Source organism: Budorcas taxicolor, chromosome 11 (genome assembly GCF_023091745.1).
Source record: "Budorcas taxicolor isolate Tak-1 chromosome 11, Takin1.1, whole genome shotgun sequence".
Taxonomy (NCBI): domain Eukaryota; kingdom Metazoa; phylum Chordata; class Mammalia; order Artiodactyla; family Bovidae; genus Budorcas; species Budorcas taxicolor.
In genome coordinates, this window is record NC_068920.1 from 72,790,576 (window position 1) to 72,810,614 (window position 20,039).

General features: G+C 56.3%; 1 protein-coding gene across 22 annotated transcripts in view; it reads right to left on the reverse strand.

The window, feature by feature from the left end:
• Positions 1-20,039, reverse strand: part of DYSF (dysferlin) — a 224,180-nt gene that overhangs the window by 94,914 nt on the left and 109,227 nt on the right. For 15 of the 22 annotated variants that reach the window (XM_052647736.1, XM_052647726.1, XM_052647740.1 and 12 more), the window contains 6 exons: positions 17,268-17,399; positions 17,017-17,183; positions 16,126-16,240; positions 15,746-15,851; positions 15,375-15,517; positions 13,497-13,670 (listed from right to left, as the gene is read on the reverse strand). In XM_052647736.1, coding sequence (XP_052503696.1) covers positions 13,497-13,670; positions 15,375-15,517; positions 15,746-15,851; positions 16,126-16,240; positions 17,017-17,183; positions 17,268-17,399 — 837 coding nt within the window. Of the gene's footprint in view, positions 1-13,496; positions 13,671-15,374; positions 15,518-15,745; positions 15,852-16,125; positions 16,241-16,325; positions 16,344-17,016; positions 17,184-17,267; positions 17,400-20,039 lie in introns of all 22 variants that reach the window. The other 7 variants (XR_008200104.1, XM_052647718.1, XM_052647724.1 and 4 more) reach the window with 1 other exon arrangement.

Consider the following 20,039-nt stretch of genomic DNA (forward strand, 5'->3'; position numbering starts at 1 on the left):
GATACCTGTCCCCTTCAATCATGTCCTACCCTTTGTGACCCCATGGACTGTAGCCCACCCGGCTCCTCTGTCCATGGAATTCTCCAGGCAAGAATACTGGAGTGGGTTGCCATTTCCTTCTCCAGGGGATCTTCCTGACTCAACCCAGGGATCAAACCGGGATCTCCTACACTGCAGCCAGATTCTTTACCAGAAGCCCCAGGTATCTGTAAGCGTGGGAGAGTTCTGCAGTGTCTGTCTCATGGGGCTGCCTGATTGTTAAGAAGATGAATTATATGCTGTGTTGGCACACAACTTGGCACGTAATAAATCAATAAATATTTGCTATTAATGATCTTATGAGAGAAATGAAGCATGGGGTGGGGTGAGGGGAGAGGTCATAAACTATGAAGTCAGTAATTGTGCTCAGGGGTGGTATTCATATATCCTGTATTTGGTCAAAAGTATTCCAGGAGTGGGAAAAGTGGACATTTCGGCACAAAGCCACAGTCCTGGGCAGAAATCAAAATCAGTGAGTCAAGCAGTCTCTCTCTATACACACAGACACACACACACACATGCACACACATGCACGCACACACAGGAGAGCAGGGAGGGGTGTCACACAGCACACAGGTGAGAACCCCAAAGCCACCACAGTTACAGTCCTTGGTCTCGGCAGGTGTGAGCCCGGCCCTGCCACCCTTGCCAAGTCCAACAGCTAATGGGTCTGGTAACAGAGTCTAAAAGGCCACAGGTGGGACCCAACTCGGGGCCCATCAGGTGCAGGGACACCCAGGAAAGCAGGCCAGGAAGCTAGGAACAGGGTGTGACCAGCCCCCAGGTGCCACAGGGCTCAGCGCCCCCAGCAGCTCATACACCTTGGGGTGGTGGCAGGGGGAAGTCTGGAGGGATTCTGTAGCCCCACATCTCAGCCAGCCACACACACATACACACTCCACTCACAAGTAGGGCGCTGAGGGGAGTGTCAGGAGGGAAGCCACCTCTCGCAGCCACAGGCCCCATGAGTCCTCTCCCCCCGGGGGCCTGCAAGGGCCGTCCATGCCCCACTGAATGGCCTGTGCCTGGGGCTTTGGCAGCACTTTCTGGGTCTCCGTCCAAAGGCACGGCTGCCTGCCTGTGATGAAAGAAAGCATCCTCCGCCCTGGGGTTTCCACGAAGGCCAGGGCCAGGTGCCTCAGAAGCTGCTCAGTCCTGGCCCACAGCAGCCCTGGCACCAATGATGACACCCTTCAGAGGCAGAACCGCGCTTCTCCAGATATGGCCCTCTCGCTGCCGAGGCGCTGCCACCCGCCCAGCCTCCAGAAGGGGCCCGCGGCTATCCACCCCGGTCCACAGGGCCTCTGTCCACCCCCACCTGCTGCCAAGGGCGGGAAGAAGCTGGGAGAACCAGGGCGACAGACGCACCTTGAGCCAGGCTGAGGGGCCCCTGCTAAGCTCAGTGGCCCCCGAGGAGCTCCAGTCCTGAAGTCAGCCTGATTTTCACACTGGGCACAATTCTACCCACACAGCAGCCAGTGTCTTTACATCCTCCAGCCCCATGGCCCTCCCGGGGCACCTGGGCTCTTCACGCGTCCCCTTCAGACCCCGGGAGCAGAGTAGGGGCCAGCCCTCCTCCCAGTCTGGCTGCAGCCTCTGCCCTGAGTCTGCCGCGGTCAGGACACTCACTCCCAAAGGCCCAGAGCCCTGCTGCCTCCATGCGCAAACCACTCCCAGGGCCCCCTTCCCACCCCAGGCCTTTTGCACAGTGATTCCTCTGCTCTACTCTTTCCCTGCCTGTCTCCTCAGATGTCCAGTCTCACCTTCAAGGTCACCTTGCTGGGAGTTGGGCGCCTCCCAGGTGCTCCCACAGAACCCTTACTACATATACCACCTTCCATTGTAAATCTCTATTTTCCTTCTCTGCCCCTCTCACAGAGAGCTCTGGGCAGTTCCCACCATGTACCCAGCAGAACCCTCACCCACAGTGGTGCTCAGGGAGTAACTGGAGGAAGAGTGAATGAATGAAGGAATGAGAACACACCTTTCTGGGGAGAGCTGACGATGAAGGCCAGCCCATCGCCCAGGTCAGGGGATCAACCTGCGCATTAACACAGATAATCCAACGTCACACTTCTTCCACTTGGAAGAGTACTTTCGGCTTTCACGTGTGGATGTGCACAGCTCACGTTCAGGGAATTTCTCTCAAAGCAAACCATGCAGCCTCATGAAAAGCTGGTTTGGGAACTTCTGGGAAGCATCTCCCGCCCGCCTGCCCTCCCCTCTGACATTCTGCTTGTGTTTATTAAACACGTGCTTTGTGCCAGGTCTTTCCCACATTCCAGCTGAAAAAGAGGTACTGCTGCTTGTGGAGACATCAAATGTCAGCTCCCCAGAGAGGCCACCCCCGTCCAAATGTCAAAAGCCACGCTCACAGCCACACCATCACACAGCCAGCCCACACACCCCAACCCCACAAAACAGCCCTCCACTCTCTTCTTCAGCTCTCCTTTTCCTCACAGCACTCACCACCCTGCATGTTTGCTATATGAACATTTTTGTTTCTTGTCTCTCCAGGCTGTAGAATCCAGGCTTCACAAGGGCACTGCTGTGTCCCCAGAGCCTGCTACAGCACCCAGCATGGAGAAGCCCTCAGCAAACATTTACTGATCAAGGAATAAAATCCAGGCTTGAGCCCCCATCTCCTCTCTCATAACCACCCGTTTTCTGGAGAGAATTATTTGGGGCTAAAGAAAATTTCTGGGTGGAGACTGATTTGAGGGATGGATACCCTGAGATAGCAATGGTGTCGGCAGAGGGGAGAAGCAAAGACCAGTGGAGGTTCAGCAGAGATGACCCAAGCTGCCACCCTTGGCATCCATCCTCACCTCGGAATCCTGCCAACACCTTACCACCTCACAACAGGGATTGTCACTGTTCTGTCCTCAACACAGGCAAACTACGGCACACACAAGCAACCACCGTGCGGCAGAAGAGCGCCCTGCAGCTCCCTGACACTGCAGTGCCCCTGCGCAGAGCAGACCATCAGGGCAACTCACTCACTTTACAGACCCTGAAGCTCGACATCAAGAACATCAGGCTGTCAGCCCCTGGGCATCGAGCTGCACGCCACACACTGGGAAGGTGGGGGGAAGGTGCCTGGAGCTCACCACGTGGGTCAGAGGAGGCAGCTGGGGATGCCACCGGAAAGTCCAGTTCCTGAAACTCTGATTCCTCACCGTGAAGTGGCCATTGTGGTAACACTCACCTCGATGGGCTACTGAGGCAAATGCAGGGGTTTCCAGTCTTGGCGCTACTGACATTTGGGGCTGCATAACTCTTTGTTATGGGGGCCGTCCTGTGCATTGGATGTTTAGCAGCATCCCTGGAAGCTGCATATTAGATGCCCATAGCTGCCCCCAGCTCTCTGCTGTAATCACCAAAAATATCTCCAGACACTGTCAAACGTCCCCTGGGGGTAGGTGTGGGCTATAAATTGTCCTCAGCTGAGAGCCACTGGTGGAAATTAAATGAAATGCACCCGTGGCCCTGGACAGGCACCTGGCACATGATCAGATTCAGCGGAGCCAGTTCACCTCTTTCACCTCACCAGTCTCACGCTAAGCGATGCCTCCCCCTCTTAATCCCGGCCCTCTGAACCCTTTACCTCCGGAATCCACCACCATCCCCCTGCCACAGGGCCTTGGCACTGGCTGTGCTCACCACCTGGAATGCCCTCCAGACAAGCTAACTTGAGTTCTTTCCTCAGCTCAGTCTTCAGAGGCCTGGACACTTCCTAGACTACTGCACTGCCTTCGTCAGCAGCCCCTGCCCAGATTCTCCAGACATCTCTGCTGCATGCATGTCCATGTGTGTAAGTGAGGCACGCACATTTCTTCATCACCCGGCACCCAGCCCAGCGTCTGGCACTTAGCAGCGTCCAGCGAAGACTTATCACATGAGTCACCAGCATCCCCACCCTAAGGTATGTGCACAGCGCTCAGGTCTACGGTCCCAGGAAAAGGGAAAGAAACTGCATCAGACAGCACCTCACACTCTCCTGGCGCTCAGAGTCCGATGTCACCCGAGAAAGAGCACGATGTAGGCTCACTTACCCCCCAGAAGGGGCCGTTTGTAGGACGGAATGGAACAGAGTGGGCCCCCTGTTCAGGAAGGCTTCCAGGAGGAGAAGAAAAAAGAAGGGTGCTGAACAGGGGGAACAGCAGCACGCTGAAGGCCTGACCCCCCGCCCCCAAGATCAGGGAAGACTTGGCTACAGGAGCGAGGCCAGGGCAGGGCAACGTTGGGAGAAGTAGGGCTGGCTTCCTTGTGCTCTCACTCGGACGGAACCCTGAGCAGAGCCAGGCTGCAGGGGCGGCTGATGGTCTGGTTTCCACCCGCCCACCTTCACCCCCACTCCACACTGACACTCTTCCCCAGGCCAGGCCCGGGGCATTGGGTTTCCCACAGTCACATTCCTGCCTCCATAGCTCATGCCGATGTGACTCCCGGGCTGGTGCTGGCAGCCACGCGGTCTGTGGCCACGCACTCGGCCTTGGGGCTAGCTGTGGGAGGGAGCCTGCTGCTCACCCAGGGACTGGGCGGCCTCCAGCCCGCGGCTGCCCCGCTGGCGGCCACGGCTCCCTGGAGGTGCCTGGGCTCAGGAGGGTGAGGAACTCTCCTTCCCAGGTGTACCCGGCTCCTTCAGGCCACCCCCCGAGCCAGGGGCCAAGCCCACCTCCTCTGCTGAAGGCGGACGTCCCGGGACCCCGGCCACCACGCCGGGAGGAGGTGGGGAGGTTCTCTGGAAACAAGCAGCCTAGGAAAGGGACTCCTTGACCCACCTAAAGGGGATCCAAGGCCAAGCGCCAGACCGCTGGTGTTTCTGAAAGTCTTTCTGCACGTGGGCTATCACACACATGCCTCCTTCCTCTGACAGCACTCACACCCCACACAGGGCCCAGAGGTCTGGTTCAGGATCCGTAAAGTGGAGGCAGGGAGGAGCAGAAGGGGCCAGAGTCAAGGTGGATGCCGCAGAAAGACATAAGCTGAGCAGCAGGGCTCAGTGAGTGGGGGACAGAAGCACAGAAGCCTCGCTCACGCGGTCAGGAAACGGTGGAGCCCCCCAGGTGGCTCCCAGGCCCCCAGGGAGACCCTGCTCCAGCAGAGTCAAGCATGTGCGCTTCAGGGGCAGCCGCACACCACCCCCGCCTTATGCGAAGGACTCAGTTCCTCTGTAGGATGGCCAAAGAGACAGGAAGCGTGCTGCGATGGGGAGCCCCCATCCTTTGCTTTAAGTAGACAGGATCAGGAAACCCTCGAGAGGAGCAGGCGCTGGAGCCGCCTGGCATGACTCAGGAGAGATCATTAAATCTCCGGCCATCCGCAAGCCATTTGTTAAACACAGCCATTTGTAGAAATTAAATCATAGGAACGTGTAACTTCAGAAATTTTTTTAAAAGAAAGGTAATAAATCCTCAAACTCATCACTTCCAAATTACCCCCACGACCTTTGTGAACCTGCTCCTGACGTGCTTTCCATCTAGCGCGTCTGTGAGGTAGAAACTCTGGATGAGCGCTGTGTGACGGTGAGCTGTGCCCGTCTCCTCCGATACCCACGTTCTGTGCCTTCACATTGATACCTTGAAACTGGCCTTGACACGGATAGTTACACCATATCGGCAAATGCTACAGACAGAGCTGGATTTGTTCTCTGAATGTTTTTTCCAGAGAGCCAGTTGTAAAACACACAGGCCTCAGGTGACCCGCCAGGATCTCTTCTTCACCCTGGGCTCTGCTGGGACAGGCAAACAACAAATGGCGATACAGAGAAGAGTGCGCTAAGCCCTGTACAACCCCACCATTATCCGCAAGACTTTCCATAAGATTCAGTGAAGAAGAATTACTACTTGAGGAAATACCACCAAAAGAATCATTGCTTGTTTCCTCTGTGCCTCAGTTTGCTACTCTGTAAAATGGGAGCGCCAATAAATACCTACCTCTTAGGATTGTCAGGAGGCCTAAATGAGATAGCACATGAACAGGGCAGAGAGCACTGCCTGGCACACAGCGCACGCTCTAGAACAGTTGTTCAGCTTTGTCCATATAGGGCCCGAAGGCTCTGCTGCAGCCCCTCAGTGGCTGTGGCGGCAGGACGACAGCCACAGACCACGCGCACAAGGACGAGCGTGGCTGTGCTAACACAGCCTTGTCCACGCCAACAGGCAGAGAGCCGGACTGGCCAGCGGGCCGCCATTTGCCTGCGCCTGCTCTGTAGGGGAGGTGGTTATTTTTGCTGTGCTGTTACCACCTCCATAAGTTAAGTGAGAAAACTGAGGCCTGGAGATTCACGTGTTCCTCCGGGTCGCCTGGGAAATTCGCTGGCAGAGCCCAGGATCTCCCGGGACCCCCTCAGGGCTCCTCCCAGCTCCTGCTTTCCTATCAGAACTCAGCACCTGAGCAGGGATCTGGGGAGGATGGGACTAAGTGCCAAGTCAGGCCCTGGGGAGTCCACACCCGTGTCCCTGCCCAGGCTGCCTGGCCCCAGCTTCCAGGGAAACCCCACACAGGCCCACAGGCCAGGCCAGAGGAGGAGAACCCTGTAAAAGAGGAAGCTCTGGAACACACAGCCCTCCCTTCCCAATCAGGGCTGATTGCAACCTTAAGTGGAATAGCAGGCGACTGTGCAACCCCATTTAATTTACAGCTGGAGCCAGGGCTTGAAAGCAGCTGTGAAACTCCTTACAAAGCTACTGGCCGGCCCCCCGGGAACTTGAGAGTGGAATTAGGAAACCTGGAGAATCCACAGTGCCACGTGTGGGCTGGCGCGAGTGTCTGTGTCTGTGTGTACGTGTGTGTCCCTCCAGGCTTTCCAGGTCTCTGAAGTCTGCAGAGCACACTCAAATGGGTTTTAGGCCATGCCAGAGTGCCTCCATAGTCAGGACAACTGTACATCCTGGTTGGCCTGGAATGGTCCGAGCTTAGCCTGTTTTCCAGCATGAATTTTAAGTCTCTAGATCAGACAATGGGCTTCCCAGGTCACGCTAGTGGTAAAGAACCCTCCTGCCAATACAGGAGATATAAGAGATACAGGTTCTATCCCTGGGTTGGGAAGATCCCCTGGAGGAGAGCATGGCAACCCACTCCAGTGTTCTTGCCTGGAGAATCCCCATGGACAGAGGAGCCTGGCGGGCTACAGTCCACAAGGTCGCAAAGAGTCGGATACGATTGCAGCAACTTAGCATGCATGCAGACCACATCTTAAATTATAAGGTCACCCTAGCAACTGCGGACACAGACCCTCATGCATGCATAATGGCACACAGGGGGGACACCTGTCACATTCACCCCACTGTAACACCCAGTCCAGGCTCGCCTCCGTGCTGACATTCTGTCTCAGGTCCATGGACACACACGTTTCAGCAGACACACTCAGGCTTCAGCATCCAGCTCTTGAGCAAGGTAGACCCGAAGTCCACGTATTTAGAGGATTCACTCAAGTGGTCCTTCTATGCAGGGAGCCAGCAGCCCTCAAATCACCCCACAGCACAATACCAGGTGTGACAAGTGCTCCACGAGGACATTCAAGAGACACAGAGACACCTTCCAATGGCCCACACACCCAGCCAGGGGCCTTGGCCACTTAATAAGGCCAAGGCCTCTCACCTCCCTGAAACTGCCCTTGCTCAAAGTACCCACTCTAGGAAGCATGCCTAGGTGCCCTGCACATAACGCCAGATTTCATCCAGGTCCAGAGATGGGCCTTGCCCTCCCCACCCACATCTGACCTCCTTTTCAGCCAGTTCAAACCCCAAATTACTCCTCTCTGGCACCAACCTCTCCCTGACCCTCTTCCTAGCATTTCCAACTCCTCAGATGCCCTTCTCTACCCCTGACTGGGGCTGGGGATTCCTGTCTCTATGGGTCCTCCGCACTTCAGGTCAGGACCCATAGAGACAGGGCCCTGCCAACCAATTGGAGGCTTCATGGCTGGAGTCAGTGGTGCCAACTGCCCAGGGAGGGCACGCTGCCTGGCTACAAGATGAGGAGGGGGCTGCACCCTGCCCAGGAAGTTCCCTGGGACCCCACTCAAGGGTCCTCTATAGGGGAGGACTTCGTGCCTTGACAGCAGTGGGGAGATGAACCTGGGAAGCCTGCTGTTCTGGCCTTGGTTCTAGAACTGACCCACGCCGTGCTGCAGGGCAAACGCCTTCTCAGGCCCCAGTTTCTTCTGGGGTCACATTAGGGCTCAGAGTTCTAGAGCTGCGCTATCCAACAGAACTTTCTATAAAGATGGAACTGTTCTATACTGTCCAGTGGTAGCCACTAGCCAGGCATGGCAGTTGAGTTCTTGAAATGTGGCCAGAGTGACTGGCAAGCTGAATTTTCTTATTTTAATCACTTTAAATGTAAATTTAAAGAGCCACGCCTGGCTATTAGCGTAGTTCCAGAACCTCCGTCTTCCCAACCATAAAATGGGTATAATCATAAAATCCAGCCTTCCGGGGTCACTGTGAGGATGTAGTGGGACAATGAACATATAGCTCTCAGCCTGGTCTTTGGCATAAGGCAAAATAGATATTAGTAATTCTTACTCTCTCTGAGATCCTAGCTTTTCTTGAGAACTGGAGAAAACCATAGGCCTCACCCTTACCCAACACAGACATACACACTGCACACACCATATACATTCGTACACACCACACACGGGCTTACGCTTCGGATGTGCACACAGATCACACGTGCACACTGACAGCTCTGCACCCAATGTCAAGCACCCAGGTGGAGAGTGCTTCCAAACATGTAAGTTCCTTCCAGCTCTAAAATTCTCCCGGGCTGAGGAGCACACTGGCCGAACCTGCATCTCCTCCTCCCTGCCCAGGCTCAGGCATCTCAGAAAACCCTTCCAGACTCTGCAGGCCGAGCACAGAGACAGGGCTCTGGAAAAATCCTCGCGCAAGGAGGGCAGGCCCAGGGCAAGGGCCACAGGACGGATTCTGTGAGCTCATCCCCAGCAGCCGTCACCAGGGTTCTCAGAGAAGCCGGTGGCGTCGGGAGGGGGTGACTGGGTCGGAGCCGGCGGTGGCGGTGGCGGCGGCAGCGAGGGGTGTGGGGCGAGGAGAGGGAGGCTGGATGGAACACGCTATAATAGCAGCTTTGTACTCTGCTTCCCAGCTCCCTGGGAACGCCAGGAAGATTATGAAACCCGGTGTCTTTGGGAATGCCAGGATATTAGCTGGAAAAAGAATAATACGAAAATAAAATAATGCTCGCGATGGAGACAGCAGACGATTAGCAGACAGAGGCAGGGCCTCCCGCTCCGCAGAGGGAGCCAGGCTTGGCCCCAGCAGAAGGCTTCAGGGAAAGGCTGCCCGTGCTAATGAGCAGACAGGGCCTGCCTTCCAGCGAGACGTCTTCAGGAGCGGAGCTGGCAAGTGAGGCCCGGCCTGCTGGTGGACTCACGGGCCAGGGGGGCAGGCGGTAGGAGGCAAGGGGGCCCCATAGGCCTGGCCCTTGGGCCCAGACATCCAGAAATGTCAGATTACCAGCAAGGCCACCTGGCCCCCACCCACAGTCCTAGACTCCTCCAAGCTCTGCCTCCCCAGGGCCGCCTCTAAGACGCTCCCCTCATTAGACGCTGTCACTCTGGAATGACTCTCAGTCTGCACTTCAAAGGTGCAGATTCTGTGGGGCTTATTTGCATTCAGATGTGAATATCCCTCTTCCTAATCAGACAGGGGTTTCCTATGAGCCCGGTCCATCAGGTGGATCACTAGAAGAAAAGATCACCTTCTCCCACGAATAAACAGGGAGGACATGTCACCTCTCCCTGCCTCCCTCTCTAGGACCCTGGCCACACACCTTCAGCCCGGAAGAGACAGCTGCCCTCCCCCAGAGGGGCATTCAGTCAAGTAGGGGGCCGATGTGACTGCGTCCCTCATCTTCAGGCTGCTATGCAGCTGACATCCCGGCTACTCAAAGACAGTCCTGAGATCAGCATCCCTGGAGGCCTGTTAGAAATGAAGACTCTCGAGCCCCACTCAGACATCAGATCAAAAGTGTGCATTTTCACAAGATCCCTAGATGGGTCCTAAGTTCATTAAAACTGAGAAACACTTCTTTACATGGGTTACGACTTCGTTCCTTACAAGAACCCATGGATGTAGTGATTTTCGTAAGTAAGGTAACAGAGTCGCTAAAGAGACAAGTAACCTATCCATAGCAGAAGCAGAGGAAGCAGCATTCAAACCCAACCAGTGCCATTTGGAAGCCTCACCCACCCACTTCCACACTCCCGCCAAGGGAAGCAGCAGGCATCAGTGACCAGTGGGCAAAGGCCAGTACCTGGAACAATTAGATTGGTCCTGACGTCCAGAAAACCCAACCACCCAACCATCTGCCCTGATGCTAGAGCATCAGTTCTCCCCGGGATGAAGGACAGCAGACTCGGGAATGGGAACCCAGGCTGTCCCTGGTCCTGGCAGGAGGCAGGTAAACATGACCGTGGAAGGACAGTGTGTGTGTGTGTGTGTGTGTGTGTGTGTGTGTGTGTGCGTGTGTGTGTGCACGCACGCACATGCATCTGTGTGTGTGTGTGCGCACATCTGTGTGTGTGTGCTCTCATGCTGATGAGGGGTGGTCTTTGGCTCACCTAGAGTGATCTAGTCAGTTCCTACCCAATGGGCCTGTGGCCCTGTCCAAATGCTGGTCACACCTAAAGACTGTGTCCTCCAGTCTTCATGGACCCAGCCACTCTGGCCACTGTCCGCCTCTGGCTCCCTATATCAGCAAAGCTCCCCCCACGACTCCAGGCTTCACTGCCCTGATCTCTTCCACAGATCACAGGCAGCTCACGTCTGCATCATCCCCAGTCACCTTCCCACTTGACTTGACATTTGATTTCAGGGCTCCCTCACAACATTTTCTCCCACGTAAAGGGTAAACGGATTGGTTTCTCAGTTCTGGGAAATGCCCGCCTTCGCTCTCCCAGTCACCGAGCCATGAAAGCTTGGCAGTGGGTCCCCCAGCCTCGCTCGCCTTCTTCCCCTCGATCGCCGCCAGCCCCGGAGCCATCCACGCTTCCCTCCACGTGTCTCGGGGCCACCTCTGGCCGGGCGCCCTCTCTCCACCCAGCCCCTCCCTCCCCTCGCAGCTGACGCTCAGCCCCCACACCCCCGGTCTCCCTGCCCTGGGGCCGCCTGGCAGGCAGCCGCCAGATCCATCTTCCCCACACAGCACTTCACGTCTGTGTCACGCTCGCCAGGGCCAACCGGGAACTCATCGCAGCCCCAGGCCCACCCACCCCACCACCTGGCAAGGGGGTGGCCCTACTGTCCATCCAGCGGAGCCTCTGACACCCGCCTGACCCTTCCGTCCCCAAGCCTTGCCACTCCACCTCCGTCCATTCCACCCTCTTGGCCCCAACCCCAGATGGTCACCCCCTCCCAGATCTCTAACCAAGCCTGCTGGGGGTCTCGTGATGGAAGGCTCTCCCTCCCCAGCCGTCCTCCATGGCTACCCGATGAGGGCCCTAAAACCCAGCTCTGCCAGCATGCTCCTCCTCCCCTCGGCAGTCCACATTCGCTCTCTACTGCTCATTCAAGAGCGCCGTGGTCATCTGCGCCCTGCGCCCGGCACCGTTCAGGCTTGCTTCCTTCCCAGGTGCTCTTCTCCCCAACCTGGTGGGGCTGTCGGCCGCAAAGAAAAGGGGGGCATGGCCCAAGACAGTCAATCAGAACATTCCGTTCCCTCGGGCTCAGGCACTGGCCTGGGCACAGGACCCAGGAGAGCTGGTCAGTCGCACGCGAGACGGCCCTGGCCTCCCAAGGAAGTGCACTCTCCCCTTGGGGTCTCCAGCTGCGAGGAAAGAGGAGGCCAGCTGGGCTCTGCTGGCTGTAAAGATGGTGGCAGCCTCCGTCACGGGCACCATCTTTGCCACCACATGGAATGAGCCAGTGTGAGAATGGGGCCAAGGCCGTGGGGCAAGGCAGAAACACAGAGCCCCAAGGACACTGTGTGAGCCCCTGGCTCCTGCCAGGCCCGATGCCTGATTCACCCCGTGGTGAATCAGATTCCCCGCCATCTGAGCCTTAAGCTCTTTTCCTCTCTTCAGCCCACTTGGATTGCATTTCTGATGAAAACAAGCCCTGGCCCCTTAGTGGGCAGCACCCTCAGACCTGGCCCTGCCTCTGAGGTCTGCCAAGGTCTTTACTCCCCGCCCCTCACTGGGAGCCACACAAGCTCCCCACCACCGCGCTGCCCTGTGCCCGAGCCAGGCCCCTTCCGATAGGACAAAGAGATCCCCGGCCGCAGCTGCTCCAGCCTGGGTGGCAGTTCCAACCCCCCACCCCCCGGCACCGTGCCAGCCTGAACACCAGCTCAGGGGCCCAGAGAGCCCAGAGCTTCACCCTCTCCTTCAGCCTCCCTACCACTTGGCCCCCAGACCCAGGAGGGGCTCCCTCCAGAGCCTCTGACATCACCTGGCCCCAAGACGGTTCCATCTCCCATACTGTCACCCCTGGACCTGGCCCCCCCCAATAGGTCCTGGGAGTGATGGAGCTTCCAGGCCCTGCCCAGGCCCCCTCAGGGCCACTGCCAGCTTCAACTCCTTTTTCTGTAGCCATCCCTTCAGGGCTGGGGGGCTCTCCCCACTGTACTCCCTGGCTGAGGGCTAAGACCCACTGCTCCTCACCCAGACCAAATACTTACATGTACTCACATACACACACACAGCGGGCTCATGAAGACACACTCAGATTCTATTAGCCAGTAAAGCTGGTGAGACCTACTCCGGTAGGTCACAGTGCAAAGCCCTCTCCCCCATCCAGGAGGCAGGCTGTCCTTCCCAGATTTCCGAGGTGACATCTCCTCCTGGGCATCTCACCCCCAGCTCTGGAAATCCCCAAACCAACAGAGCAGGGGACAGGCTATCCCCTGGTCCCAAACGTCCCCATTTGGTCCATCCAGGAAGTGTGAGCACATCTTTCTTGTGGAACACATCATCCAGATCCTGGATAACTTTGCTCTGACCCTCACTCCACTAGCTCTGGGATGTGGTCTCTAAGGCACCTCTCTCCCCAGATTCTCGGGACGCCCACAAGATAGCCTCTGCCTCAGGAGGATCCAAGTCCACCCGAGGACATTCAGGGTCTCTGAACCCCTCTGGCTACTCCCCTGGGCCAGGCCAAAGCCTCCCAGGCCCATCCCCAGGCCAGCCAGCTTCTTCAGAGGAGCCAGGTCCCTTGGCCTCAGTCACAGGTCGGAGCACCGGAAGTCCAGGCCCTCTCGCTGTTCCCTTCTCAATTGCCAAAGTAGTAGCAGGTCTTCTGGTGCCAAGAAATGAGCTGTTCATTTTCAGGAGACTACCTAGAGAGGTGTCCACGTCCCCACATGCAACCCCAGAGAACCGAATTCACAGTCCCATTCCGGGGCCCCCTGCACCTCCCCTGCATCAGCCCTAAACAGCCCTGGGAAAACATGCTGCACCCCATCAACCCCAGAAAGGCATGGCCACATACCAGGGCCCCCTCAAGGGCAAACACAGCCGCAGGCCCCGTCTTCTCCAGGGGCTCCATGCGGCGGCGCCAGCGGCGGCGGCGAAAGGCATCCGTCTTGCGGTACTCCAGATGGAACTTCCAGCCAAAGAGCGAGGCATACTCCCAGCCCTCGCCCTCCGCCTCCGCCTGCCTGTGCTGCATGGGAGAACAGGGCAGACTCAGGGGCCGCTTGGCAGGTTGGCAGGGAGTCCTGGGTTGGACTCCAGCTGTGCCCTCCTTGCCCTCCAAGACTCCCCACACGCACACCTTGCATCATCACCCTGCAGGTAGGAAAACCTGGGAGGGCCCCCTGGAGGAGGGGGTTCTGAGCGGTTTCTGCAGTGACAAGAGTCCCAGGTCAGTAAATCAGAGGCTCTCTGGGCTGTGGGGAGATCCAAGGAGCCAAGAACGGAAGGGAGACTGAGCAGTGATGAAATCACTGGGCTTTTGGTTTGTTTGTTTATTTGGATTCTAGGTGGATTTCATGAATCCAAGGTTTCCTTGTAATTTCCTTTTTCTTCTTCATATCCCGACTTATAAACATGGAAATGGGTCTGCAATTGGGAGGCAAAATGAATAGCTCATTTCCCAGCCATAGGTTGTTTCTCCACTAGGCAAGACCTACAACAGTGTGGAGAGACCCCCCCGAGACTTCCTCCAAGGGTGCCCTTTCCCATGTTGGAGGGAGTCCCAGAAGCCCCTTCCCACCATCTCGTGACCTGAGATGATCCTCAGGGCCACGAGCTCAGCGCCAGTCCCAAGGCTGGCTGTGTCCCTCTCTGGGGCGATGCCAGTGGTGAAGGGGCAGGCGGGGCACAGCACCTGGCAAGACTTCGCCTCTGTCCCCCAGGTGCCCTCATGGGCACAGTGGAGTCTGTCTGGTTCATGACACCAGGAACAGCCAGCTGCCCAAAAGCCTGGCCTCTCCTGGGACCCAGTGACCTTCCGCTCTAGATTCTCTGTGACCAAAGAGAGAGATAAAGGACTTGGGTCATGCCAAAGGCTATTCCTGGACTGGAGGGGAGGCCTAGTTCTCGAGCCAAAATTCTAACATGTGCCTGGGAAGGAAGGACGCAGGCCAAGAGGGTTCCGGGGAGGCAGGCACGCAGAACGCGAGCATCTGGGTGACCCCGGGAGCAGGCGCAGGCAGGTGTGCGCTCATACAAGCTCACTCTGCAGCTGTCTGCATCCCAGGCGTGTCCGGGCATGGCTGTGGGCGGGGTGCTCACACTGTGAATATGCCCCCTAGTAAGTGCTGACTGAGCCCACCCAGCCTCTTTGCCTAGCAGCACCTTCATCCCCAGCAGGCCCCTTCATGGAATTGGCCGTGCTGGAGGGAACAGGCTTCCTGGGGAGGGTATGCAGCCAGCCCACCCCAGCAACCCCAGCCAATGACTGATGGCTAAGGTGGTACAAACCCCAGCCCCCTTGCCTCCAGGCGAGGAAAGCTCTGTGGTGCTCCACGTTGAGCCCCTTTCTGAGCCACAGTTCAAGTCAAAACCATCTCTGCCTGGGACCACAGTCTTGCTCCTGGCACCCCTGAGAGCACTGCCTCAACAAACTGCAGGCAGCCAAGATCCTATCTCAGACTCTGCCCCAAGGACACCCAGCCACACACACACTCGACGCACACCTCGCACCTTCCAGGGGATGCTGAGCACGTCCCCTTGCATAGTCGTGGGCACTTAGGTGCTCTCTGTCCATGAGCACCTGTGTGGGCAACACGTGATCTTCGAGCATTCCAAGTGCTTGTCTTGCACACGCCCCCTGCATGCGTGTGTGCACAGAGGTGCACACTGTGCCCAGCTGGCCTCCCCTCCCCAGGGCCTCAGCTCTGCCCACCTCCACCCCTGGGCTCACCCGCTTCAACGCCTCCATCTGGCTGAGGTCCCTCCTGCGCAGACGGACCCAGCGCCGCCGCCGGTGTGTGTAATACATCTTCTCGGCAGGGACCCAGTGCCTCGGCTTCCGGTCCGGCGGGATGGTGATGCTGTACTCCCAGCCTGGGGGAGGGGCGCCCATCACTCAGTGCTCGGAGGACGTTCACAGACTTTCAAGTGGCCACCAATTCCCGATTTGTAGTTTGAAGTAAGGGCTCCCCAGGAGCTCCCCCAGATGAAGTAGCCCAGTGAAGGCAAGTACCCCAATTCCAAGGGCTCTGCCTTTAGTTGTCCCCACCGACATGCCTCACAAGACTGCTGGGTGCTCACGGGGCTCCACATGCCGCCCACCTTGCTCATCAACGGCCCGATTCAGGTCCGTGGACCATTCTTCATCTTCCCACTTCCAGCCCAGGGGGCACTCGATGTCATCCTTGGGGAGCACCTTCTCCCCGTTCTAGAGTGACACAGGTCAGGCAAGCATGAGAAGAGACGGATGAGGAGATGAGAAGATGCAACCTGACGCTGCACACTCTCAAAGCCCCAGGTGTGACTTGGGGTCCACGTCCTACCCTTGCCAGACCTCTCACTGGCCCTGCGAAAGCCCGAGCATGGGTGCTGGGGGTGTGGGAGCAGGGGAGAACGTTCTCTCAGTCACACGCCCTTCCTGGGCCTAAATGTCCAGGACTCTGGGAAAGCAGAGCCCACTTGCCCCCAGAGCACCCCCTTACCACGTCCGTGTAGTTGTCACTCATATAGATCCACTGGCCTCCGGGGAGCCGGGTCTGGTTCTCAAAGACCTCCTCCACGAAGCTCAGGTGGCCAGCGTCAGTGTCGTGAAGCAGTCTGCAGACAGGGGTGAGTCAGAGTCTCTGCCAACACCCCCACCCATCCACACCCTCCGGCAGAGCACTCCAGGGCCTGGGCCAACCTTTCTGTGTCAGCCTCACTTCCAACCAACAACAGGAGAGATGAGGGGAAGAGACAGGAAGGGCAGCGAGTCAAGGGGACGGAAGAGAACGTCACCACCAAGATAAAGAAAGAAATAGGGAAACCAACTGAAGACTCCAAAAACCCTGTGGGTATTTGAAGCTCAGTAGATAGTTGCAGAAATGCAAAAGATTATCAAGCTATATTCTTAAGATTTGAGTACGTGACTACGATAGGCGTTACTCTTCAATTTTTAAAGAGTAAAAAAAAAAAAATTTTGTTGAATATCAACCAAAATGGAAAAAGAGAGAGGAGGAAGAAATGGAGATGGCAATGCAGTTGGAGAAGGATAAGGCTGTCCTGAGAGGCACTAAGGGAGAGGGGGCCTGAGATGGGAGAGGGACCGAGACGGGGGAGGGGTTAACATGCAGAGGAGAGAGCAGGCTTTCTCCGGTATCTTGGAGAAAAGGGCTGTAACCAATGGATGCAAAGTCTACTGGATGTCAGCTTAGGTTTAATCAGAAAGGACTTTCTGATCATTAGAGCCCTTTGAGCAGAGAATGCTGCCTCGTGAGCCCAGGAGAGTTCAAGGGAGTCACTCTGACCGGCACAGGGGCAGAGTAGACAGAGACCCTTTCAGAGAAATGGCTGGGGCAGATGGGGTCTCCAAGCCCTCCCTGCCCACGACTCACGTCTTCTCTGGACACACGAACCAGTCTCCAGCCCAGGCCCAGCCGGCTGAGGGGCGGAAGCTGTCCTTGGGTAGCTTGATCCTGCCCGTGATGTCAGAAAACTTGGGGTAGGTGAGGCCAGTTGTGCCCCAGTTCCCAACCAGGGCCAGCTTGGTCTGGTTCTCATACTGGAGAGTGAGCAACAGGGAAGTGAGCAGGCCTGCAGTAGCTCAGGGGCTGGGGGCAGGATGGATAGGCAGTCAGGCACTCACGGTTTCAGCGAAGACGGAGAGCTTGCCCTCAGCAAACTGGTTGAACTCCTTTTCATCCACAGAGAGTCCAAACCAGAGCCTGACCCGAATCTGCACAGGCATCCGGGCTCCGGGCACCCCTTCCATCGGATACTGGGTACCAGAGAAGGAAAGAAACCCACAATCCCCTTCAGAGTCAGGATGTCTCAAATTGCAGGGCCTCCAGGCCTGGGCATACCAGCCTGACATCCCATCAGGGTGGGCCCTATTGGGAGACTTCTCAGAAGTTCACGGATGACTGAAAAACCTCACCAAGATTCCTTCCCATCAAAAGAGAAGACTGCATTCTTCCCATCCAGGTGCTCTCTGCAGAGACAGGCCATGTCGAGACCAGGAGCCCCATTCTCCCCTCTCCCACCACATCCTCACTTCTGCTCTCTCCTAGCATAGGATGGTCCTGTGGAACTTTCTGTTACAGTGGAAATGGTTTTTTACATTTGCAGAGTTCAATGCACCAGCTCCATGTGGCAACTGAGCAGTTAAAATGTAGCTGGTATGACTGAGAAACTAAATTTCTGGTTTTATTTCATTTAAATTTAAATAACCACATATGGCTAGCATATTGGACAGTATGGTTCTAGAACATGTCTCTATAAGAGAGAGAAAGGTCTGAAAAGGGGAGAGGTTAAAGCCTCTCTATTCAGTTTCAGTTTGGTTTTTTTTTTTTTCCCAGGGTTTTTTGGCTGGATGTTAGTGTATCATCTGATATCCCCACCCTTTCAAGTGCTTATCAGCATGTTAACCGCTATTCACTGGTCTTCAACTGCTTTTTATCCTGAAACTTTCAGAAGCTCTGCCAAAACAGAATAACCACAACAACCCAACATAAAACATTTATTCTCCACAACTGCTTCACCATTTGATTGAAATCAAGGGTCAGATATGGCCTAAGGAACAGAAGTGCCTCACTTTCAGAATAACACACAGTCCCTTAGAGGAAGTAACACATTAAGTATCCAGGCTTCATGTGCCTGAGCTTGGAAGAGTGTCTCCGCTGGGACATGGAGCTGAATGAGATGAGAAAGTCACTTTGGTGGGTTTAGAGGAGGAAAGGGAGGCTGAGCTAAGGGCTCTCCAACCAGTAGAAGAGGCCTGGATCCCCAGAGCGGGAGCCCAGCCCAGGTAAGAGGATCAGAAAGGGGTGGTCGTGCCAGGGCATCAACAATCTCACCCTTCACCGCCTCCCTGTCTTGGTTCATCCTCAGTGAAGCCTGGAGGAGCCCCTGACCCCAAGTGTCACCCCTCGGAAACCTCCCTATGACTGTTTGCTTCGGTGTCCTCTCCCCTGGGGTGGTTAGTAGCCTTTTCCCCTCCAAACCACCAGCCCCAGGGAGATGGCAGGAATGCCTGACCCCCCCCTTCCCCCTTCCGCCCCCAGTCTCTCCCCTGCCCTCCCCCAGACAGGGCCAGCCTGCTGGACCCAAAATAGCAACAGCAAATAAAGAAATGTCTAGTTTGGGGCTCCTCTCCCTCTCTGCTGGTGCTCATTTTTTCCAACTTTGGTTTAAGTTAAGAAACACCAATGTTTTCTTGGTCTCTGCTAGCTGCCAACATTTTTGTAGAGCTTGCTCAGGAGCTACTGGCGGGGCTCATAAACTCAGGGGGGAAGACTTCGAGAAACAATCTTATATCTTTTTTTTTTTTTTGCTTGCTTGGGATCAGAAAAATTTTTCAGTTTGCATTTCCCTGAGGCTGCAGGGCCAAGAGGTCAGAGCCTGATGTTCATTCCGTTCACAGGCGTCCACCAGGCCCGCTCCTGCAGCCTCACCTCCACTGCAGCCTGACAGCCCTCCCTGGTTAATCCTGTTCAGATGTGGCCGCTCCCTGGACTTCCTTTCCCATCTGCCCGACCAGGCAAGGAGCTGGCTTGGGAGAGAAGAAAGCAGGATGCTAGGAGGTTAGGATCTCACGAGGAAAATGTCCCAGGTGGGAGGGGCAGCCCACTTCCTCACACCCCTGCCCTCTTTCTAGGCAAAGCCGGCTCTCCTCTGAAGCACCAATGACCCGCATGTAGACTTCTGATCATCCCTGGCTTTGTGATGGCCTCCAGCCATGGTGCTGGTGGAGTCTCTTCTCCCCAGGGGGCAAAGAGCTCCCCAGAAGGAAAAGGGGAGAAGAGAAGAAAAAAAATTGTATTCATTGATCACCTAGTTCCGATAAGACCCTTGACTTGCGCTACCTAATTCCATCCTCAATGCTGTAATCAGGGCAATCTGATCTTTATCTATAGGTAGGAAAACAGCATTCAGAGAGATTGGGCAATCTGCCCAAGGCCACACAGTATTTCAGCCAACCTACAACCTGTGCACACACACTATGCGTTTGAAAGCTGTCTCCTCTGCCCACCTCAGAGGGCAGCGAGAATGACTGGCCAGTACGTGAATGGATCGGCCAATAGCCACTCAGAGGTTGGAGGCTAAGGTTAGTGCACAGGGACTTCCTGGAAGAGGTGAGATGGAAGGAGGCTCTGGTGTGGATGGCAAGAGACAGGGGAGGGAAGGTTGAAGGCCAGGCAGTTTCTGATGCCAGCAGAGCCATTTGGAGTCAGCCAGGCTGACTCCCCAGGCCTCCTCCTCGAGCAGAGCAGCCTGTGATGGCTCTCCACACGCAGACCCTCACCTGGGCCACAGCAGCCACAGCTCAGAGAGGGGTGTCCCTGAACTGTCCTGACCAGCCAGCCACAGCACCCTGACCAAGACTCGTGTATCCCCACATGAACCCAGAGAAGAAAGC